General features: G+C 40.5%; 1 protein-coding gene and 1 long non-coding RNA gene across 7 annotated transcripts in view; both read right to left on the bottom strand.

The window, feature by feature from the left end:
* The window catches only part of myo6a (myosin VIa), a 122507-nt gene that overhangs the window by 47100 nt on the left and 51726 nt on the right, over positions 1–23681 (bottom strand). For all 6 annotated transcript variants that reach the window (XM_034899852.1, XM_034899853.1, XM_034899854.1 and 3 more), the window contains exons 13-18: positions 12367–12524; positions 11543–11634; positions 9809–9881; positions 5359–5486; positions 3406–3501; positions 2106–2276 (exon numbers count right to left, since the gene is read on the bottom strand). In XM_034899852.1, the coding sequence (XP_034755743.1) occupies positions 2106–2276; positions 3406–3501; positions 5359–5486; positions 9809–9881; positions 11543–11634; positions 12367–12524 (718 nt within the window). The remainder of the gene's footprint in view (positions 1–2105; positions 2277–3405; positions 3502–5358; positions 5487–9808; positions 9882–11542; positions 11635–12366; positions 12525–23681) is intronic.
* Positions 13832–23681, bottom strand: part of LOC117961304 — a 10447-nt gene continuing 597 nt past the window's right edge. Inside the window, exons 2-3 of the long non-coding RNA XR_004660369.1 lie at positions 23290–23292; positions 13832–14002 (exon numbers count right to left, since the gene is read on the bottom strand). This is a non-coding gene — a long non-coding RNA (uncharacterized LOC117961304). The remainder of the gene's footprint in view (positions 14003–23289; positions 23293–23681) is intronic.

The raw sequence follows: 23681 nt of genomic DNA, 5'->3' as shown, positions 1-23681 counted from the left end.
CAGGATTAGCTGGGAGACTTCTTCTAAACAAGGGGCAATTGTGGAATACCTGCACAACAGGGACAGGAAGTAGTTCTTTTTGAGATAATGGTGAACTAGTGTGTGTTGTAGCAGTGTTTTGCCATTGAGAACAAGCTGGCATGCTAGCGCTAGCATGTGCTATGGTTAGCCACCTCGTCTCGGCTGGTGACGTAGAAAGCCGTGCAGATTTTAAACAGCTCACCTGGAGACTGAAGGCAGAGGACATTCAGAAACCGTATCTCACTAAAAAACAGCATGGACAGTTTTTCCCTCAAGTTTATATGCGCGTGAAGGCACCAGAGACAAAATAACACTCCAAATACCAGAAAAAGTGTTTTTTTTTGTAATATTGGCACTTTAAGAAGATTGCCCATTACAAACTGAATAAAAACACACAATACAGTGTTTATAGAAATGCAGAACTTTAAAGTGCTGCTCAGTGATACAGTATTCTTAGCAAGGATCTACCATGTATCACACATATAAATCATTTCACCGTTTGCATTAAAGGATAAAATACAGTATGCATCAAAGACACCAGTGTTCCTGTGCATACTATATAATATATCTCCGCTGCCTGTGCTGTCCACCACACTGCTCTGCTGTTACCAGATAGAGGGAGATAGCCTTCGTTCCCTTGGGCCATGTGCTTTTTTTAAATTTCCTGAGCCGTGATTGAGTGGTTGGCTTTGTGGTTGCTTTCCCTTTGGTTGGGTGACACGCGGAGAACATATCAAGGTGAGATGCTGAGCTGGATGAATCACAGTGGAGGAGTCAAAGGAAAAAAGAAAATACCTCCCTCCAAAACAACAAAGAAGCTGCTCTCTGTATTCTGAATGTACTCTGGAACTCGTTGAAATTTCACAGAATATAAAGGGGACCTTCTGTACTGACGGAGAGACTAGGTGTTCCCACAAGACGCAGATACAGACGACAGATTTATGGATTTTTTTAATGCCCAAACCGATATCAGTATTTGAAAGTTTAACACATGTATCACCATCATATTTGTTTTTGATGGGGATACATTAAATGTGGGTAGATTAGACTGCCTATCCTAAAGGCCAGTTCTAGGCCTGATCAGTTTTTTGGGCCCCCGATCCCAATCCAATTCTTACAAGGGGAATATCTTCCACGTCAGCATGGTGGCACAGTGGAGAGCACTGTGACCTCAAAGAAGGAAGGTTCCAATTTCAAATCCAGGTCATCCCGGGTGGAGTTTGCATGTTCTCCCCATGTGCTCTTGGGTTTTTTCCAAGTGCCCTTGAACAAGGCACTGGCTCAGACTTGAAGTTGGTCCCTGGACCCTGTAATTGGCTGTACACTGCTCCCTTGAGGGATGGGTTAAATGCTTCGCTACATGTATGTGTAAGTTACAATAAAGCACCTTTTATCTGCAGATACCGAGTCCCGATCCCATACTTGTATTTGCTCAGATAGATAGAGCTTCCAAAAATAACCAAGTAAACAAAGTAACTAAAATATGTCTTAATCTCTTTTCTCTCAACACCAAAATAGTTCTCTTTAGGTTCCCAGCTAAAAAATTAAACAGTCTCAAGTCCCAGCTGGACAACGAAAACTAAACTAAGTGACGCCTGCGCACTTGCGATCTTGTGTATTGATGTCGGGTCCAGGGAAAGCGTGGTTGCCTGGTGGAATCATGGAAGAAGTTTGGAGGATTCGAATAATATGCTTCTGTAAAAAATGGGTGATTATGAAAGACTGACTTTTTACTTATTTCCTACGACAACAAGCTACGAGACACTCTGAGAAGACACTGATAAGTGGTGCGCTCCTTATCTTGGCCTAGGGCGCTTTTGATTAAAGGCAGCGTTCACTACAAGCTCATGTAAAGGATCGAAGTAAGTTAAACGGGGTGAATGCTGACCACTGATCAGTACAAAAACGCCCATATTGCAACACCTGAAAAGCACTGTTGTTATTCTATGCTCCTTACTACAGGGCTTCTCAGGTGTTGCAAGCAAGTCACTCTGCCCAAGCAAGAGTGCATCGTGAATAAGCTTAAGTCTCAATAAGTCTGTGTGTTCCTTTAAAAAATCATTTACATTTCACCTAAAACTTACCTTAAACTTGTTGCCAACACTGATGAAGCCCAGTTTTCCCGCCTTCTGCTTCATGTCTTTGCTGTTGCTGGAGGTTTCGAACAGCTCGCGGACAAAGTGGTCCTTGGACTCACTGACCAGACTCTCCAGAGACATGTGCAGCGCATCGTTGTTCTTCTCCACAAACTTGGTCTAAAACAGAGGGATAATTTTTTCAAACAGACTTAGAAATGTGTTTAGACGCCCTGCGCTGCTGGGTTAATTTAGAGGAAGGTTTCAGCTTCTAACTTTCATGCAAAATTCCAAAAATAAAATCCTTTTTTTCCACAAATTTTCTTTTTTGTGTTCGGTTGTTGTTTATGACTCATCCTTCCCCCAACACCTCTGCTCACTACACAGTTGAGGAACAATATTCCAAGCAACAAATATTCCAATTGATGTCTTAAGATACACACCACCATTCAAAAGTTATGAATCTGCTGCTACAAAACTTGATTGTGTCCATTTAGATGTCTGAGAGCACTACTCAGTATGTTTGAATGTTTTTTTAGGCTTAAGCTTAAAGCTTGAAGAAAGTCCTCTTTACATTAAGTAGATATGAGGGTACATGGAAAAGAAAACCCTGTACAACAGAGCTCAACAGTGACCGCCTACTTTTTGAATAGCTCCAGTTCCTGAAGTGATTTTCCCAATATAATATCTCTGTGGACGTTTTATTAAATGCTTATTTAAAGAGTTTAAAGTCTGTGATGTTGAGGGGAACCTCTCTGATCAACAGAGTATAACATGTGGGGTGCCCCAAGGTTCAATCCTGGTGCCCCTGTTATTTGTTTGTATACATAAATGACATCTCAGCGGCGGTACAGTGCGAGTTGCTACTCTATGCTGATGATTCTGCTTTACTTGTCCCCGGGTGTACTCTTGGCATAGAGCTTGAGTCGGTCAACCAGTGGCTAGTGGACAATGTTGATTGGTCGGAGAGAATCATTACTATTCACTGCGTCATTGCTTGCTACAGCCAGCGTTTTTTTTTTATGCTGCCACCAGTCAAGCAGTTACCATTAAAGGAAAAACGCAATTGTATTCAAATGATCATAGACTTCAGTGGTAGCAGCTTGCTTTGGCCGTACGCCGGCTCACAAGTGCAGTTAACATTTCCATGGTAACAGCAAGTTCCACCAACCGAAAAAATATCTCATCTGAATGGTAACTTGCTTTGGTTAGGAGTATTCTCTGAAGTCCAGTGATCAAGTAAAATGAAGAAACAATTTTGTGTGACATTCATTTCAAAGATAGATTGGAGTGTGTTGTGTGAACGCACCGTCTCATAGCACACGGCTCCTGCAAAGTGTCTGATAATAAATCCTTCATCATCCCTCACGTTCCTGTGGACCGCCAGCTTAGACTTCCTGGGAACCTGAGACACACACACACACACACACACACACACACACACACACACACACACACACACACACACACACACACACACACACACACACACACACACACACACACACACACACACACACACACACACACACACACACACACACACACACACACACACACACACACACACACACAGCAGAGTTCTTGCACATTTTCTATTTACAATGACATGCTAACTCCCAGTCCTGTCAATCACTCTGGCTGGAAATGAAGATTAAGACCCCGTGCTGAGTGATTTAATGTCCAGCTACACCCCATCCCTCTGAGGCTGAACATCAGTCTTCACTCACACAATGTGACCGAAACCTGATTATAACACCTGAACCACAATTTGTGTCATAAAAAATTGAATAAAATAGGGTCCAGGTTGAAAAATACCAAAGTTACCCTTTAATTAAAAATTTGAAAGTATTGCATTTGCGTCTTTATAACAAAGAGAAGTGTTCTTTACTGCACCATCTTTCAATGATGTTCAATTCCGGTTTCTTGTTAGGAGAATACAAACAACTAAATGAACATCCACAGAAGTACGATTATTCAACACTGCATTCAGTCTTTCTCTAAGCAGGATTTACAAATGTTTAGGATATCTATTAGGGATAAAAATCCCAATTCATGTACGTATTGTGATGTTTTTGCAATGATTTTTTGAAGCCATTCTTAGGTTACACTTCACTTGAAGGTATCTACATACAGTGACATGACACAGTCATGAACGTGTCATAAAAATCATAACAAGTCGTAAACGTTGACATAACGTTTCTTTTAGTAAGTGTAATCTGGTTCAGTCATTACAAGTTATGGTTAGGGTTCATGTGTCATGACTGTGTCATGTCACTCTCTTACACTCTTAAAGTGTTACATAATATTTTTCCCAGAATCCATATATTTTATGTATTTTTTCACCAATGATTCACCTAAATATTTTCTGTGTATACAGTTTTAGAAATGTCCCATGATATAGTGTCTTTAATAGTTTATTATTCAACTTTTGTTTTGTTGAAGAAGGAAAAGAAAATTCCAATACTATCAGATCACAATAATTTAAAAAAACTCAATAGAAATCGAATCGCGCACATGTATCATAAAAGGAAGGGTAACTACTGATTTTTCCAACCTGGACCCTACTTTCCCTATTATTTTGTGTGTAAAAAATACCAGCTTTTCATAGTTTTATTTTATTCCTGTAGATTTGAACAAAGTGTGTTTTACAATGCCTAAATGTTAAAAAAAGAAAAAGAAAATTGTTTTCTTTAACAGAAAGGTCAACCTCCTTAGAAATCCTATCCACAATATTGTCAGACACTTATTTTAATAATAACATTAATCTGAGTCTGTCTAATTAAGTCAGTCTGTTAAGCACTTTTGTGAAAGTAAATACAATCTGGACAATTAATTCCATTAACATTTTAGCTACAGCTGCCGACTGCAGCGATCTCACTTAATACTGGACCAATGTCAAATATTGTTGTTCCCATCAGTCACTTACACACAAAAACATAGGAAAAAGGGGTTGAAAAAAAACAGTAGTTACCCTTTAAAGAATCAACAACAGCATATCGTCCCAACTCTACAATCGCAAATCTGATAAATCTGTTTCTATTTTCTCTTGTGAACCTTAAAGTGCCCATGTTATGCTTATGTTCAGGTTCATGAATTGTATTGAGATGGTAAGTCCCTTTGGTATGGACTCTGACCATTTCTTCACTTTGTAAACCGATAACGTGTACAAAAAAAGATATATAACAATAAAAGGAAAGTGAAAAGCATTATATGAACTCTTTAAAGGAAAAACTTCATCTGGTGTTTGGGAGTCACTCACGGTGAGGCGGAAGTGGTCCTTGTGTTTGTTGTGAACGGTGTCAGTGAAGTGCTGGTCGCTGGGTTGAGGTAGTCGGTTCTCTTCGTCCAAGATGTCGAGGATGCCGAGCACCTTTGCCTCCACCAGGTCTGGGTGGGAAGAAAGAAACATAAGACGCATGAGGAAAAGGTTGCACCGTCCGTTTCGGCGCCCTTGACCCTTAAATCAGGAATGTCAAACTCAGCTCCACTGAGGGCCACACTGGAAAAACAGAATCACAGCAAGGGCCAGACATTTGTTGATAATTCACACGCTTTTAGTCAATCGATAATAATGCCAAGAATGTTGGGGAAAAGTGTCAAAAACGCTGGGAAAAGTGCCAAAAATGTTGAAAGAAAGCTCCATGAATGTCAGAGCCAAAGCCAATAGCGTCAAAATTAAGAAAATGTGCAAAGGATGTCAGAAAAGACGTAGCAAACTATAGGCAGTAGGGCTGGGCGATATGGAGATAGTCAGATATTACAATATTCTTGTCCTAATGTCAATGTCGATATTGCGGCGGTAATATAGGTTTGACAATTGATGCTTTCACAAAATATCTTCACAATAAAATTTTAGATAAAAAAATTATAATAATCATCAGTACTGTGGATATAATGACTAAGTGGGTAAACGTAAAAATAATAGAACAGCTAGAACAGTCGGGTAACAGAAAATGTACCACCAGGAAAAGACAACACTTTTACCATTTACCATTTACAATATAACGATATTCAAAATCTAAGACGATATCTAGTCTCATAAGGGCTGGGATGATTTGGCAACTTAGTTCGCGTCATCGATTACGTTATAATTTGTGTTGACGAGTCTTGTCTAAAAACAACATGGCTGCCTTGAGCAACAGCGCAAGTATGGATTCCTCGCAACGATATGTTGAGAAAAAGTCTCGTCTTTTCACGGTCTTCTAAAGTGTGGGAGTATTTTACTCGTAATGCCAACAACACCGTGGTAGTCTTTAGACTTTGTGAAATGATCCCTGAGTCAGGATAACTGCAGCAAAACAGATTGTTTCAGATATCTCACCAGTCCTTTATGACGTCAGTTATAACGTCCCACGTATAAAAAATAAAAATGTGTTTAAATCGGGCTTGGGTTGATAATTCCCTAGTCCTAGGTCTTCCTAGGGGCCTCCTCCCAGCTGGATGTCCTCCCAGCTGGATGTCCTTCCACCTGGTCCTGGGTCTTTTATTGATCTAAAAAGTCTACAAGTAAAAATGTTTTATGTTCAAACAGCAAAACTAACAGATCTTAGACTGACTCACAAACTCAACACAACATGCCAGAAGATCCTCTGATCCCTGCATCCTTCTATCTACCGTCTCTCAGCAGCAGTGGAATGTAACTAAGTACATGTACTCCAGATAGAGGATGGATACCCGACCCGAGCCCGACGGTACCCGAAGGGCCGGGCCGGGTTCGAACAGATTTTTAGAAAGGATGCTCGGGTTCGGGTCGGGCTTGGTCACATCAGCGCGATAAGGCATTGAACATTTTGAAATTAAAACAGCTTATTATGTAGGTAATGGCGCTTGTTGCCCCGTGTGCATTGATGCGCTCATCTGTTGACATTTCCGAATGCCTTCCTACACTTGCTTAATAAAAGCGGGCTTTCCACACAAACAAACGTACATGTGTCATTAGTATGAGAAACAAATGTGATTTTAACTGTGTCGGGCTCGGACAGAAATATCTTAATGCCTGTCGGGCTCGGGTCGGGTTCGGTTACTGCTCTGTCCGACGCTGGCCGGGCTCGGACAGAAAAATCCGGCCCAATCCGCACTCTAACTCCAGAACTGTACTTAAAGAGGCTTATTTTCAAGTTCATAATTGTATTTAGAGGTTATAACAGAATAGGTTTACATGGTTTAATAAAAATAAATTAAAAAACTTCATATTTTTGTTGTACTGCACATTGCTGCAGCTCCTCTTTTCACCCTGTGTGTTGAGCTCTCTGTTATAGCTACAGAGTGAGGCATCGCACTTCAATCCCATCTTTGTTGGGAGTCACACAGCAGAGCAGAGTATGAGGGCATGCCCTGACAGTAGCTAGGTTAGGACTGCTAGCCAGTCAGAAGCAGAGTATGAAAGTTTGCCACGCTAGCAGCTAGGTGAGCTTTATAACGTGTGTTACAAAGTGACGCATGTCTGTCTCTGAAGTAAAGGATGGACTACAGTAGAGCTGTTTGGAACAGTTTGTAAACTGTTGGAGATGGTAAGTCCCCCCCAAAGGGACTTACCATCTCCAAAAAAGATATAACACAATAAAGGGAAGGGAACAAGCCAAAAAGCATAAAATTAACACTTTAAGTCCAAATGTTGAGGTACTTAACTCTTTTCTTTTTATGCCACTTTCTACTTCTACTCCACTACATTTCAGCAAGAAATATTGTACTTTTTACTCCACTAAATTCATCTGACAGCTTTAGTTACTTTACACAGATAAGATTTCTGCACACAAAACACATGTACTTTCTAAAATCTGATGTTTCATTATGAAGTAACCTAGCAACAATATAACGGCCTACAGGTCCAGCTGAGATCAGACCATTAAACATACAGCTGTTTGGATCCTTTACACTTTCTAATGTGTCTTACAAGTTAAGAGGATTTGTTTCCGGCCTTGAGTACTTTTACTTTTAATACTTTAAGTACATTATCCTGATGATACTTCATCAACCAACATTAATGAAATGTTAGCAAATTAGTTACCGTCTTCCACTTTGACGAATGTGTTTTGTGAAGTGTCAAAAAAATTTAAATTAGTTTTTCTAATCTTCGTTTTAATTTCTGCTTCGTCTTGCATGCAGTTATGCAACTCCTGTCTGGACAGATTTTAATTTTCTGCTACACTAAGTGTGATTTTTATGCTCTCTCTGGTGTTCGTGTGGACAGGTAGCTGCTTCTTGCAAATCCCACAACAGCAGCCGCCAAAACAAACAAATACATTTTATTTATCTAAAAGTTCTAGCTGTCTGTGAGCCAACCGCTGCCGGCCCCCCCCTCCAGTGGACTCCGCTGTAGTTAAGCGTCTCTCATTGATGCCACTTCACAGAGCTGGACATCAGCAAAAAAGCCTCATTGACCTCATTCCCCTCTAAATCACCTTCCATCCATCTGCCTCCCTGTTTCTGGGGACACGTTTCACTCAGGACACGGGTTCACATGCTCTGGGGCTTCATCACTGTGGCTGACAGCCAGCGGCACATGAAGGCCAATCATGAGCAGCATGCGGCTCCTCAGGGCTTGTGAACACAACTTCCTCTCATGTACAGCTCAATAGGATTGGAAGCAGACAAACCCCTGATTGAGAAAATAAAAAAGAAAGCAAAACCAGCAGCAGCTACAACGCTCCATACCACGGGCACAAACTCAAGAGCGTTGTCTGAGAGAGCGTTTGATACGTAGGGCCCTATCTCACACCTGGCGCAGCACGGCACAAAGCCCGACGCAAGTGTCTTTGCTATTTTAAGACTGTCCAGCGCCCACGTCATTAAATAACATATGCACCTGCACCCATCTGTGCGCCCATGGGCGTGCTGGTCTTACAGGGAGGTGTGTTCAGGTGCTTTCTGGGCGTATTGCTCTCTCAAAGCAGCGGGAAGTGATCGTGCCATTGATCAATGAGCAATGTGCCAAAGTATAACTGCGCCTGGCTCTTAAAGGGAACAGATGACCTCTGACTGGTTGATTGCACGTTACGCCCAGAAAACACCTATGGGTAATGAAGACACTAGTCACAACCGTTTCGAACCCCTTGGCGGTGTACAGATCTACAAGTCCCACGTCAAGTCCCCAGTAAATACCAACAACCGAAGGTCATGTTATACTGTACCTGCTTTTATTTTGACTTGATTCCTGCAGCTCCTATTCCTGCCACATTCAGAAGCAACTTTCATGCCTACAACTGGTTCATTTTTTTTTTTCTGCTGCCAAGCTTTTAATGAGCATTAATAATTTAGAATCAATTTAGTCATTTCATTACTTACTTTTAAAGTAAGTCGCGTTGAGCGGCCCCAGAGTATATAATGGACCTCCCGACACCCTATGAGCCTGAATGCAATCCAAGATCATCTAGTCAGCTACTTCTCGCGGCTCCTGGGTCCAATTTTGTGACTAGAGGCAATCAAGCTTGCACTTCCTGTAGTGATACGTTCATCTCCATCATATCCACTTTTAAAAGCGCATTTTTATAAGTTCCCAGACTTGAAGTGTCTGTATGTGTATGTTCTACACATACCAGCTTTGTGTGTGTGTTGTGTTTTTTACTTCTATGTCTCGTTATGTACTTTAGGCTCTACACATTAAAATATATTTTTAGCAAAAGAAAAAAATAAACATTCAACATTCTGAACTCAACAGCAGAAATATGAAGGACATGATGAGTGCACAGTGCTGAGCGGCGTCTCCGTACCTATGCAGTCCTGATTGTCAACATAGTGGACCTCGTTGACTCCGAGCCCCTCCCTCTGGTACAGCTCTTGCTCCTGGAATGCAAAAAAAGACATTTCTAATGAGAATACATAACGATATTCGCAGCTTGTACGCCATCCGTCTAATAAGGGCGACAACGACGCCATGGTTCTGCCCGCACGGCGCTCCAGCTCCCAGACAAATGGCACTTAGACGAGGCTTTCTGCTATTACTCTTTCATGCAAAATGAGCATCTTGAAGCTACGGCTGTCATGCTGGATGTTGCCAACAGATATTTGCATGCAAAACATCTTAAAGTATGTTAATGTTAAGGTCACATTTGAGGGGAAAAAAGATAATGATTGCTACACGATGATCAAAATGAAAAATACGATCCAAAATATAATTCAAGTTTTAATGATGCTTCATTGTTAAGAAGTTCAAAGTTGAAACAGATATGACTTCAAGAATCAGCTGATTTGATTTTGTTAATGATGTAAACATTGGATTCTGCAATTGACGCAGAAACAACAGTGAGATTTGTTTCACAATTTATTTAATCAAAAACTGCACAAACGCGTGCCAAGGCCGACGACTGCCCGGCGACGGCAGAGGTTCAAGCACTTGAGGGCCTTCTAGTTGGTTGTGTGATGACCCGGGGGGGCATCCACACAGAAACGCTTTTTGCTGTTTTGACCAACCGTCCAATCGCATCCTATAAACACACTGCCTGGTCCCAGGGTGAAAAAATTTGAAAACACCACCCTTCAGTCTTTGTTTGGATGGCAAAGCCACATCGCCACACCGCTCGACCTCTAGCCTTCAACCTCTTATCCCGCAACGACGTCTCATCACAACAACAATGGCGGACTACATGCTTGTGTTCCTGTTAGAGAAGATATTGAGCCTATAAAGGTTACTTGGCCAGAATATACTGTCGGCATGTATACGCCGTGAAAGCCTCATGCACATGCTGCAACTCTTCTTCTCCATTTGTTGGTGATTTTCTGTAGCAGAAACAGCGCCACCTATAGGCCTGGAACATGAAGCAGCGTGTTGAGTCATTTACAAATGGATCCGTTGGGACGCAAATATTCTTGAGACAATGCCAGGGAAGACGGGGGAAAAAAAAAATATTGTTTTGGTACATGTGGACGTGGCCTGCATTACAAAGAAAAATTGTATATTAAGCATCATTATTTTCTATAACAAAGATTTGGAACATTGAAGACTTGGACAGCGTCGGTTTTCATGTCGCTTATGGTTGTTTTGGGTGTTTAAAAGGTTTTAATAAAAAATGTAAGATACAATGTTTACCTACAGCATGTTTCTGCAGCTGTGTGTTATCTAAAATGTATTTCTTTTAGTTAAACACCTTTAAAAAAAAAACGTAAACATCATAACGTATACTTTCAAAAGGGAAAAAAATCATGTTTTGGAATTACCTCTCTCCTTTAAAAAAGTGATCAAAGTTTCTGTTTTTCTGCATTTAAATGTCACAACGTGGACAAATTAATACCTCAGTTCAAAAATGCAACACTCAAGACACATACTCTTATAAAATAAGTTCTTACAATTAATAAAAAAAAGCAACTTAGGAATCAAAAGTCCTGACTCATTCTGAGATGTTTGCTTTGATTTGCCGGTGTTTGTATTTGCTGGCTGATGGCTCTGAGGTTGATTTTATGGATTTTTTTTCCCTCCCACAAATGGACACAAGGTGAGTGACTCTCACCTCTTTCAGTATCCGCTCATTGAAGAACTGCTGCAGTTTCTCGTTACAGTAGTTGATGCAGAATTGCTCGAAGCTGTTGTGTTCGAAGTACTCTGCAGAACATTAACAGAGACACAGTTAAAGATGCCGCGCCAGGTCACAATCGAAGGAAATCTGTCAAGTTGCCCTACTTTAGGAAATCATGCACAGTGCCGAGACGCTCTTTTGATGCCAGTAAGTGAGTGTCAGTACAAGACTAACTGCCTTCCCAAGAACGTCTCTGATACACACTGATAAACATGTGTTAATGTTAAAATAATCTTTGTCAAAAAACAATTAAGAAATGTTTAATGCTCTGAGATCTAATGGCTTTTACACATATCTTCTTAAATTTACCTTTCAGGGTATTTCCATATAACTGACCCCTGTGTGTTTCATTTCAAATTGTTTAGAACAAACTCAGCTTTCTGTATAGTGATGCCCAATAATTTGGCGCTAAAGCTGAAACGTCGATGTTGGCTTTTTGAAAGTCCTCAAATCTCTTTTGGAAACAAACTTTAACTTTTGATGTGATGTACAGTATGAATTGTTTCGGTGCGTGATATGAATTTACCAAAGGTTCTATATAGGATTACAATAGTAAATAAATGTCTGAAATGAAATTTTGTAACATGACTTTTGGAGTGAGCATTTTGTCAAACATCATTTGGACGGGCCGGTGTTTCTTTCGTCCTCGGAGGGTTAACTGCTTAATTTTAGCAGATACCAACTCTGTAAAATACGCCCGTACTTTTACTTTATAAATCTTATTGCAATAGTCCTAGAAGGTTTTAAAAGATACCAACCGAAGCCAGCGATGTCCAGGACGCCGATGAAGTTGGCAGAGGAGTCAAAGGGGAAGCACTGGTTGACTCTGGTCACCACATGGTCGAAAAGGCGGCTGTACACGGCCTTCGCCAGGGCGTCCCGAGCGTTGTTAGCCTGCTCCACTTTAAGTGGCACCCTGGAGACACACAGGGACAAAAGAGTTCAGGGTCAATGTCTAGAAGGTCTATATTGATTGCTCCCCAAGGCTATTTTCATGAGAGAGTGTGAGAGTGATGTAGTCTATTTCATATTTTTATTACTGCTTGTTATTGCTTTGCATGGCTGACTGGTGTCAGAGTAGCATGAACGTGTCTTGATGCTTGCTTGGCTTCCTATATTAACTGGAGCTACTGTTGATGTGTAATCTCTGCTGTGTCCTGTTGCTTTCTTTAGCTCAGCATGGCATACTAAAAAAGAAAATAGTATGCTTATATTTCTGCTCTAGCTGTATGTATGGTGTCTTTTTGATTACTGTGTGTATATTTTAACCTGTATTTATGTTTTTATTGTTGCTTCCTGCTGCCAAGGTCCAGCATCTGGCCAAAGGACTATGGTTGAAAATTTGCCGACTGGCTAAAACTGGCACATTTACAGAAATGTTGATTAATGCTCGGTACTTAGTGACGCGTAAAACAATTATGATTGTTTAAAAGAAATGCCAAGAAACCAAAGCACGTTTTTCTCCCATCCCAGAATGCCGTGTGGACTAACCAGACCCTCCTCCGCAGCAGTCTTATCTAGAAGAATGATGGACCACATTTGACCAAAAGTGACAACCATTGCGTCACTAGAAGCCCCTAAAACCACTTGAAGGGTAACTACATGACCTACTTACTACTGGACCCTACTATTCTATGTGTTTGTGTGTAAGTGACTGATAGGAACAACAATCTTTAAATCTGGTCCAGTATTAAGCACGAAGCCACATACAAGGCTGCTAAGTAACCATATCGGGCAAATGTTCACCGTCAGTAAGCATCCACTTAAAGTGCTCATTTGCCACTGACAGGCTCAGATTATTATTCTAAATGTCTGACAACATTATGGAAAGGATTCCTTCAGAGATCGACCTTTAAAACCTCTTTGAGCTCTGAGGTTGCTAGCACTAAACCCACCAGACTCCATTTAAAAAAACTGTTAGCGTGTATAGAGCAACATTTTTTCACATGTAAAATTGGTAAACTATGTGTTTATTTCTACCAAAACTAGAGCTGTGATAGTTGGAAAAGTGGAAAGATGACTCAAAATGGCTTTCCTTTTGTTTCTGTTGACTTCGAATGAAGTCTATTTTACGATGCTAAAATTATTATTTTTTATTTTTTTATTGAGTCTGGTGGGGTTAACAAATGTTTTAAAAAAAGAATCTTTCTCTTTAACAGAAAGGTCAACCTCCTTAGAAATCCTTTCCATAATGTCAGACATTTAGAATATTAATCTGAGCCTGTTAGTGGCGAAATGAGCACTTTAGTGAAGGTAAATACAAGCTGGACAACGGCCTACTAATTTTCATTTTAGCTTGTTTCTCCGCTGCCGACTGCAGCAATCTCGCTGAATACTGGACCGATGTCAAGGACTGTTGTTCCCATCAGTCACTTACACACAAAAACATAAAAACTTCAGAATTTGTCTACTCTACAGTTTAACACTTTAAGTTAATTGACTAAAATATTAATAAATGTCAACATGAACCTGTCCTTGGGGATGAAATGAGTCTACTTATTCAACAACATTCGGTTTAAAAACACAGCATCTTCCAAGCAGATAATTGCGTTATTGACAGCTGCAGAGAAAGGAGACATTGGGAGTGAGAGGCAGCGGCTTTAAAGAGGTGGCAGAAACCATAACAGGCAGCAAGCTCTGTGGAGCTATTTTAATTGCTTCTGAGTGTGTGCGGGTGAATGGTTCAATAGCGGCAGAGAAAAGGAGTGACCCGATCGCAGGGGCCAGATAAAATATAACCGCAATAATCTGCTGCGAGGCGCCGAGGCGTGAACTTTCTACTTGTGGCATTACCTCTGGACTTACTTTGCTTCAGCTGCAGACTGCAGTGCACAAAAGGACACACATCCCGTACATTCATACATTCATTCATTCATTCAACTGCTATACTTCAGATCTTGGAGGGGCGACCTTCACTTACAATGTCATTGAGTCAAATTTACAAAGACAAAAACAGAGCAACAACACAGAGAAGAAGCAAGACCATCATAATAAAAATAGAAAGATGATAAAACTGTGCATTGGAAAAAGGATTTGATAAATAATGGTGTTTTTCCAATAATGGTACCTGCTCAACCGCGGTGCCCTGTCCTCCTTTTTCCATTGCAGATTAGAATCGCCTCATGTGTGAGGCAAGCCGTAGCTGGTCGTCATGGCAGGACATTGCCGTGATCTAACGCGACACACACCCACACACAACGTCAAAGGTTTTTTTGACTCTCGGCGTGTTGCCACAGCCAGAAGGCAAATTAGTTTCTAATGAACCTGGAGGCAGCAAAATAAACGCTGGATAAACTATTTACCAGTTAACACGGCGTGTTGTTCAGGGACCCCTCCGTCTGTCGCAAGCAATGACAACGCAGTGATTAGTGACAAATCTCTCCGACCAATCAGTGGTCTGCAGGTCCCCACGTCACCTTTTGGTATCACCTCAGCTCGCTTGGAACCTCGACTGAGGTAGTACTACAAAAAGTACCTGTTAGCAGGTACTTTTTTTCATAATGGAAAACCAAAAAAGGCGAGCAGAGTCGAGTAGATACCATGCAGTGGGAAAACGCCATTAGGATAATAAGGATGCAAAAGAAAATAGAAGGTAAAACAAGAAGAAGTTTGCAGGTCTAAAACCAGATTTCTAAATTGTCTGAAAGGCAAAAGTGAGTTGTTTTTAAGGAAGTGCGGTTCAAGGAGCCGGGTTCACCGAAGTTAAAAGCAGAGTGGAACTCTCCAAGCTCAGAATAATGGCTTCCAAAAATCCACCTCTTTCTCTCTCTCTTGGCGGCAAATGATCTCCTCTGCACATACCTTTTTAAGCCACATGCAACATCCCGGGGAACACTGAGGCCTGATCCCTGCAGGTGCCTCCGCGGTATTTCTCTAACACATTATGCTGTAACAGGATGACCTGCTGCGCAACGGCCGACCCGACCCCCTAGAGCTGCAATCTGTGATTCACTCTGCACCTGCTCGCTGGTGCAATCCCATCAGAATCCAACACGTGGAGCCTGTATACGGTGTATTCATACACGTCTCCCATTTTTATTCTGCTGCATACTTTCAGCCAGATACATTTCACAGCTCAGTCATATGAATCATTTTGTGAATAAACGAACAACAGGCAAATCAACAGGAGCGCTCATCTTTTGTTGCTATTTGTTGTAATTTTTGAAGAAGAAAAAAACAATTCTTATATGCAGGTGTGTTGGGGAAGAGCCCGTCAGACGCTTCTTTTCTTCAGTATCGGCCACTCTAGATCTTTCTCAAGAGTTTTTTCAACATTTTAACACTGTTTTAATACTTTGTAACTTTGAAATATTATCTTCAATAAATTGTGATGCTGAGCAAAAGCAGAGTGCCGGGATCATCGTTTTTCAAGTCTGATGCCTTTATTTTACGAGAGTTGCATTCATGTAGCATGTTGTTTTCCCGTTTTGTGAAAGGTGACATTGTTTTCATTTTTGTTTATTGCAAAGCAGGTTGAGGTGTCAAAGTATCAACATGTTCAAAGCACACAGCCTGTATTCAAAAATCTTTAAACAAGCCGTCAGGACTTCCGTAGAGTTGTGATGTCACAACTATACCGCATATAAGTAGAAAGTGCTGCTATAGTACAGTTACTGTCATTCCCCCGCGGCAATGACTCGGAGAGCACAGATGCATTAGGCTTGGAAGCGGTGACCAATCAGAGCAGACTGGGCTTTTTCACTTGGGGGTCTTAAAGAGACAGACGCTAAAATGGAGCATATCAGACAGAGAGTGAATCCAGGTATATTCTGACAGTTTGAGGAAATATAATATAATATAACATGTTTTGAGTAGAAACCCAAACTACAAGTATGAATTTGAAAATAAGCATGACATGGGGGACTTTAAAACAAAAGTGAAGGAGTTTTTGCCTACAATCAAACAATGTAACAACAATAAAACTAAAAAAACATTACCTAGTATTGAGATCAGCTCATGAAAAATGGGTACAAAATCAAGAGTGTTGCATTTATAGTTCTGTTCAGTGTAGTATATAAATGAAGAACCTCTTAAAATATTACATTTATGATGTTGAAATAGCAAAGATTAAATGTAAATATTAATTTGCTCTGTGCAGTAGGAGAGAGTCAAGGGCCACAGAGAGGACCTTAAACCCTGACATCTCTCCCAGCAACACTCCCACACATCCTCACCTTCACCCCTGCTCTCTCTCCACTCATCGCTATGTTTAATTCATGCCGCCGGCTCCTCCGAGCTGGAGTGCTGCCGCCAAAGGTTTTAATGTCGCAGCGAGGCCCTCTCATTTAAAAACCAAGAGGTCTAAAAAGCCAGGGCAGCATACTTATTCGGGACACTAATAGTCCAAGTAGCTTAATATGTATTCCCTATGAGCGTGAGTGTTTTTCTCTCTTGCACGGTGTAATTACTGCTGTCGCCCTGTCTAGAAACTGTGCTCTCTGAAGACGCCTGCAGCTGCTCTCTGACTCCGTCCTCGAAAACACCGCATGGGAGAAAAATGATTTTGAAAAATGTTCCAGCCATCACAGGAATAAGATAAGATCAACTAAGATAAGCTAAGATAGACTTTATTAATCCCACACTGGGGATATTCCCTTGTTACAGCCGCTCAAAAGAAAACACACATCAGAATAAAACAAATACAAATTATAACAATAGACACAGAACAGATGTACAAAACATCTGCTCTTGCTGTCTTGTTGTGCTGTTTAAGCTTGTGGTGTGTTCAGTGTTTTTTATTAGAGGACCACAAAGGGAATAAGCCTTTAGACTGCACTGTGTTTTCATCCTCTGTGATTTGTGATGTCGGCCTACATAATTACGGCCGTGAAGGGTCTTTTGTCGTTTTTTTAATCAGCAAATAAATCAAAACAAAGATTGCGTTCTTTAATTTATTTTAGACAGGCAGGAAGTAATTAAACACAATTATGATCTGCAGAAAAATAGGCTTAACTACTTTTCTGTTCTGTTAATTATCTCACTCATCTCGGATATCTTTATAAATTTGTTGTTTTATTATCTTATTATGATGGTCTGTTTTTAAGTTCAATCAATAAAGGACTTTGTGTTGCATTCTATGTATGAATTGTGCTGTATAAATACATTTTATCATTTTAGTATTATTATTGGAGGAGTCCAGGCTCGCAGGATGGAGATAGATCGATGTTTAGAAACAGCTTTATGGTAGAAAAGGATCAAACTCCAAATTAAATAAAGGCAGAGTTGTACTGGGTGAAATGTAGAGAGATGTGCTGAGCCAACAGAAGTTACTGCGACTTTGTTTAATGGCATGTCTGGCTGCTGGGTTGATGGACTAATCCCACCGCGAGTCTCACAAGCTGTTAACCACTGACCCAACCCGCCGGAGTCGCCCTGATTGGCATCTTCCATTTTCTATGTTCCTACTCATTAAGTCTCCCCTCACTTACCGTTCCCCTCGCTGGAATTACACTCACGTTAAGCCCAGTTCAGACCAAAGATGCGAGACAAAACTGTTTCAGAACGTTGCAGAGAAAAGTTACACTGGCCCGCCTCAGCTCAACTCAAACCAGGTGATGGTGTCACTGCGACCCAGCTGGTCCAGTCTCCAGAGGCTGGTTTTAGAACGTAAGAGACATCTCCTGTTTCAACAGCCAATAGAGAAGTCAGCAGGTAAAGACAGCTATAAAATACATAAATAAAATGATCCATAATCCATTTCACGCCTGAAAAGCACGGCAACGCTATATGGTGGAGAGCGATAGCGAGAGACTGAAGAGAGAGAGTGCCCAGCAGCGTTAGAACAAAGCAGAGAATCTGAGAAATAAAACATGTTTTTGCCATTTCATCACTAGAAATGTAACAGTAGCAAGCATCTCATTAACACTAACATTTGGTCTGAACTGGGCTTTAGATGTTCCCTATTTTGAGTTTAAGTATCGTAAACAGCTAAGTATCGTAAACTTACGTGCAAACTATTTTTCCATCTTTTTGTCTGATGCCCAGTTTTTTGATCACCAGCCAACATGGCTAGTAGGTTTTTAAAGTTACCAGACAATCAGATTTTACGCTAGGCACATTAGTTTGTACCCTAGTTCTACTTTAATTTCATCTACTCTGGTTTGTTTGGCTCCTTTTCCAATCGGGTCTCGGGTTTCAGTGTAGCTCGTAATCATTAGACATGTAGCCAAGAGTTGTCTGACACGTCATGACTTAGGGTCCACGGCAAATGTAGGATGAGTACCACTAGCATTGATGTAAGGTAAAGATTATGTTTTGGAGGTAAAAACACACTAAACTGCCCAAATTTCTTGGTGTGAAACAGACCAATCTGGAAACACTGACTTGTTGCATTGTTTCTGCAGCCGGAGGATTCTTTTTTTTATTTTTTTTTTTAACTTTGCTTCATTCATCGCCGACCTTAAAAACAGAGAACTTCGACAGGGGGCCCAGGGCCCTTGGGGGTCTTCAGACTCGATGTAGTGGAGCTGCCTAAGTATTGTTCATTTTTTGAAAGTTTAAATACAAAAAATTAAATCTTAAGCTTCATCTTAAGGATTCCCTGTGTCACATTTATGTTTTTTAACATTAAAACATGATTTATAAAAAAACATGTCAATTAGCTTAATATTTTGTACACTAAAAAGGTATAAATGTATAAAGGCTTCAGGCCTCCCACACATGTAGGCCCGGTTTAATATGCAACTCAATTTTATAATTCAGTATTTGTATATTTAAAATATATGTAGTAGGGGGTCACTGCTCCATTTCTCTTTCAGTTAAGGGGTCCCTGCTTTAAAAAACATTAAAGACCACTGCTTTAAAATGTTACCCGCTGAGTGTGCCGTTAACAACCGCCCAAATACAAACAACCTTGTATGTGTTTGTCTGCCACAGAAGGAAAATAAATCATCTTGTTAACGCAACTCAAGAGCCCTCTGACTTCTGAGTCTCTTCAAAAGGTGGCGGCGGTGATTTCGTTTGTTGATTCGTAATTAGGTGACTCAGGTTAATCAAAGTGCTTTTAAAGTGTTAAATGTGCATTTAGTACCAATTCTGTTTGAACTAGTCCGAACTTTGTCATCTCGCAAATATATTCTTTTATCCTGAGTCATGTCGACCTGACACGACTGCTCGACTACGAAAGGAGACACTTTCAGTCATTAGGGAAATCATCTGAATAATGAGTGCTTTTGTATGTGTGAGACAGAGTGTGAGAGTGGCAGATCAACAGGATGTTGTTGTGATCAGTGAGGAGTCCAGTGAGGTGTATGTGTTGGAGGTTGCATGCACCTTTGATTCTAGCATGGAGGAAGCTTTTTTGACCCAGGTCATTAAATTCCAATCCTTCCTAAATACCATCACAGAGCTAGGCTATAGGTGCTGACTATTTGTTTTCATATTTGGCAGCTTAGGGGACACACACACACACACACACACACACACACACACACACACACACACACACACACACACACACACACACACACACACACACACACACACACACACACACACACACACACACACACACACACACACACACACACACACACACACAGGATGGTTGTAAGAGAGCCAAGGATGCCTCTAAAAGAGGGCTAATTGGCTAGCAAAGCCTAGTGTCCTACTGTCCTCTGTCAACTTACATAGACATCCGCCATTGATGGCAAAGATGCAAACATTTATCCAACTTCCTTTTTATTCTAACTTTTCCATGTTGATGTTCTTGTCAATTAATTTTAACTATGCCCAAAACAAAGGAGCGGAGGTAGTCAAGCTGCTAATTTGTGGAACAAAAGAACATTTAAATTCTAGGATAAATGCGGAGAAACACTTTAAACAAGTTTTTATCTGATATTAATAAACCTTCCAGAATCAAACTGAATCAAATCTACAGATCCGTGCCATAAACAGCCTTGCTATAGGCACTCATTCGCTAATGTAAGAAGACTTCTCAGACCTCCAGACGGACTTGAATTGACAACAACTCAAGTTAATGTTATTGCTTTTACTTCTCTAATTGCTTGTTGGAAAATTCTGACTCCATGGAAGTCACCCTTACCACCGTTGTTTAAAGCCTGGCCATGTGACACATTGACTTTCTTAAAACTTGAGAATCTAAAGTTACTCTCAGAGGCTCTACTAATAAATGTTATTCTCATTGGAAATCACTGATTAACTGATTGAACAAGCTTTCCGTTAAGGAAATATCACTGTAGTGGCATATATAGGGGCTATTGTCCTTATGATTTCTGCAACAGCCCTTTTCTCTTCCTTTGTATCTCTTTATCAGTTTCTTACACCTCTCCCTCTGTTGCGCTCTTTCTCAATTAACTGTGTCCTTCATCAGTCTCTCCTCTTCCTCACATTCATTCTCCTTTAATTAGCATTTTAACATGCACACAAAACAAACTAATATACGTGGAGGATTCAGTTTACTATTTGTTTCAATTTGGAGAATCCCGGTTAATTTGTTTCATTGTGCTTTACTGTCATGGCACATGATTAGATTTCTGTTTCCCAAAGTATATGGTGCAAGAAATAACACAAATAAAAGAAACAAAAAAGAAAAATATCCTTAATTCTCTCTCAGTCTAATTCCAATCTCCCTCCCCTTCTTTATCCGCCTCCCCTCTATCAGTCACACACACAGAGCCGTCTGCACTCCCGCTTACATAACCCAGACAAATAAATAACCGGCGCAGGTAATGCAGCCAGCTGGTGGGAGTCCAACCAGCAGCCTCCTTTTAAATTCACCTACGGGTCTCATTTTATCCCCTTTACCAAATCAAACCACAAATCCGTGAACTCTTCATTTTAATAAGCTGTGGTACAGACTTGGCTGTGTTGCCACTTGCTTTTTAACATCTGCTTTAACATCTGCTGCTCCACATACTTGAGGTCTGGTCGCTCTTTCATGGGACAAGATGACTCAGGAAATAATGAGTTTTGGAATTTAAAAAAACAGTTTAACACCATCCAAAGGTGTTAAACACGGCCGCCTACACACCATATCGCAGTGATCATGACAGAAATGAATGCTTACCCATCATGTATCGTAAAGACTGTAGTAACAAGTAAAAAAAACAATTGCATCAGCAAACTACAAGTTATTTTTGAGTTGACCAAGCGCAATTATTTTACCAGTGTGGAGTGAGTAGGGGTCGGTTAAAGACTACAAGTTAAAATTTAACTAAATGTAGAGGTGTGGCGTTAGAATGACGTGAGAGAGCTCTGCAGGATGCTGCTCATCTCTGCTGCAGGATACTTTAGCTGCTGCTAGCACAACACACCAGTATATCTGATCATCAACGTGGATAGGGTTAGGCATTGGGAACCCATTTCAACTTGGGACCGTTTCGAAAGTTAGGAATCCATTGCTATCGTTATTTGTTATTAGCCCGCATGCCAGCCGAACATTTGAGGTCAGAAAGTTCAGTCTGGACTTGATCCGTTGTGGAGCAACTATGTTCAAACCTAAGCTGTTTAGACCAATCATATTGTCAGGGCGGGGCTTTATACAATCGACTGAACCACGTCACCAAATGGCGCTTGCGTTGAATTCGTTTACAACAAAGACGGCTGCAGCTGGAGAACTTATATGTGAAGATTCCTCCATGGTGTCTGTTATAGAAGATATCAACTGCTTTCATTTTAAATGAGGAACAGAGAACCGCAATCAAGGGATTTGTCGATCGGAAAGATGTCCTACGGGATTCGGAAAAAGTTCATTAATGGATTTAGGTCTATCCAATTGAGTGCACAGGCATTTTCTTTCTTGGTTGGATTGAATTCTCATACTCATATTCTGACTAGAATCTAATTTTTCATTGTAATTGTTTAGAAAATTTGGTTTCGAATCCAATCATTGGTTCCAAATTTAACACTCGCAAGTTTTAGTTTTGGTAGCAGCCACCGTTCCTGCAGGCACTTGTTGTATTTCACCCATAAAGCCTGGTAAAACTGTAAACTGAAAATTCACATTTTCTTCTTATCTGTGAAATAAACATGTGACCCATTTAAACTTCACCCCTCAAAGAAACACAATTGAGAAGGAAGAATCAGAATTGGAAACAGAATTGTTAAAATCTAAGCCCCAGATTATGAAATAGAAGAGGATTGTATGGAATTTGGATTCTGCTGCATTGAATTGAAGCAAAAAGCTAATTTAAATAGTATTATATACTGTCAGGTGTCCCTTTTTGCTACATATGATACAAACGATGTTCACTTCCCTAGCTGTGGTTTTAAAGAGGATAATCTGTTTGAGATGTTAGTCATGGAGTTTCTGCTAAAAGAATGTCTTCATTAAAATATTCCTAAAATCACAGGCTTCATAAATATATTGCATCAGTCTTACTTTTATTTTATAACATGTAATTTCTATCGACAGTTGGAAAAGTGATCTATCTGTACAGTTTGTACCAAATGACATCAGCTATTACCAACACTAATAATACAATTCATGTGCCAGAAAATTAAGACTGTACGCCCCATAAAACTCAATAGTCAATAGTTCCTCCGCCCTGAAGGATTTTTCCATCCCTTGAACCATCTGCCATTGCCAGAAAGTCTGCTGCTTTCTTCTGCAAAGATGATCTCTTGCTTTCTCAGTCAAAAGGTTTTTCTTTTTGATTTTTATGGAGAGATTAAACATGTTGGAAGTGAATTTTCCCATCAGATTTTTTCATTCCTCCCACCATCTGCCACCAGCAGAAGCTCTGAAAGTGGATTGCTCTGGAAGAACAGCGCTCTCTTCCGTGCTATAACACACTTTATCTGCAGATCTTCCACATCCAACCTACTGGACATACATAAAATTCAGAATGGGGGATTTCAGTAGGGAGATTTCCAACCGTTTTTCTTATTGTTTCTGTGTTGGCAATAACACAAAAAGGGTTCACCTATTAGTTATCCAACATCCAGAGGAGAAAAAACTTCACTCAATCTTTATTTAGGCTTCTGTTCACAGTGCAGAAGCTGGTACAGGCTGTACAGAGTGTTTTCTTCCTGTTTCTTACAGTGCAGACGCTTTTGCTGCTTGCTCCTGCCTCTGCTTGCATATTTTTGCTGATAATCTTGCTTTTCCTCT

Source organism: Etheostoma cragini, chromosome 18 (assembly GCF_013103735.1).
Source record: "Etheostoma cragini isolate CJK2018 chromosome 18, CSU_Ecrag_1.0, whole genome shotgun sequence".
NCBI lineage: Eukaryota > Metazoa > Chordata > Actinopteri > Perciformes > Percidae > Etheostoma > Etheostoma cragini.
Note: the sequence above shows the minus strand (reverse complement) of the source record. Positions and strands in the feature narration are given on the sequence as shown.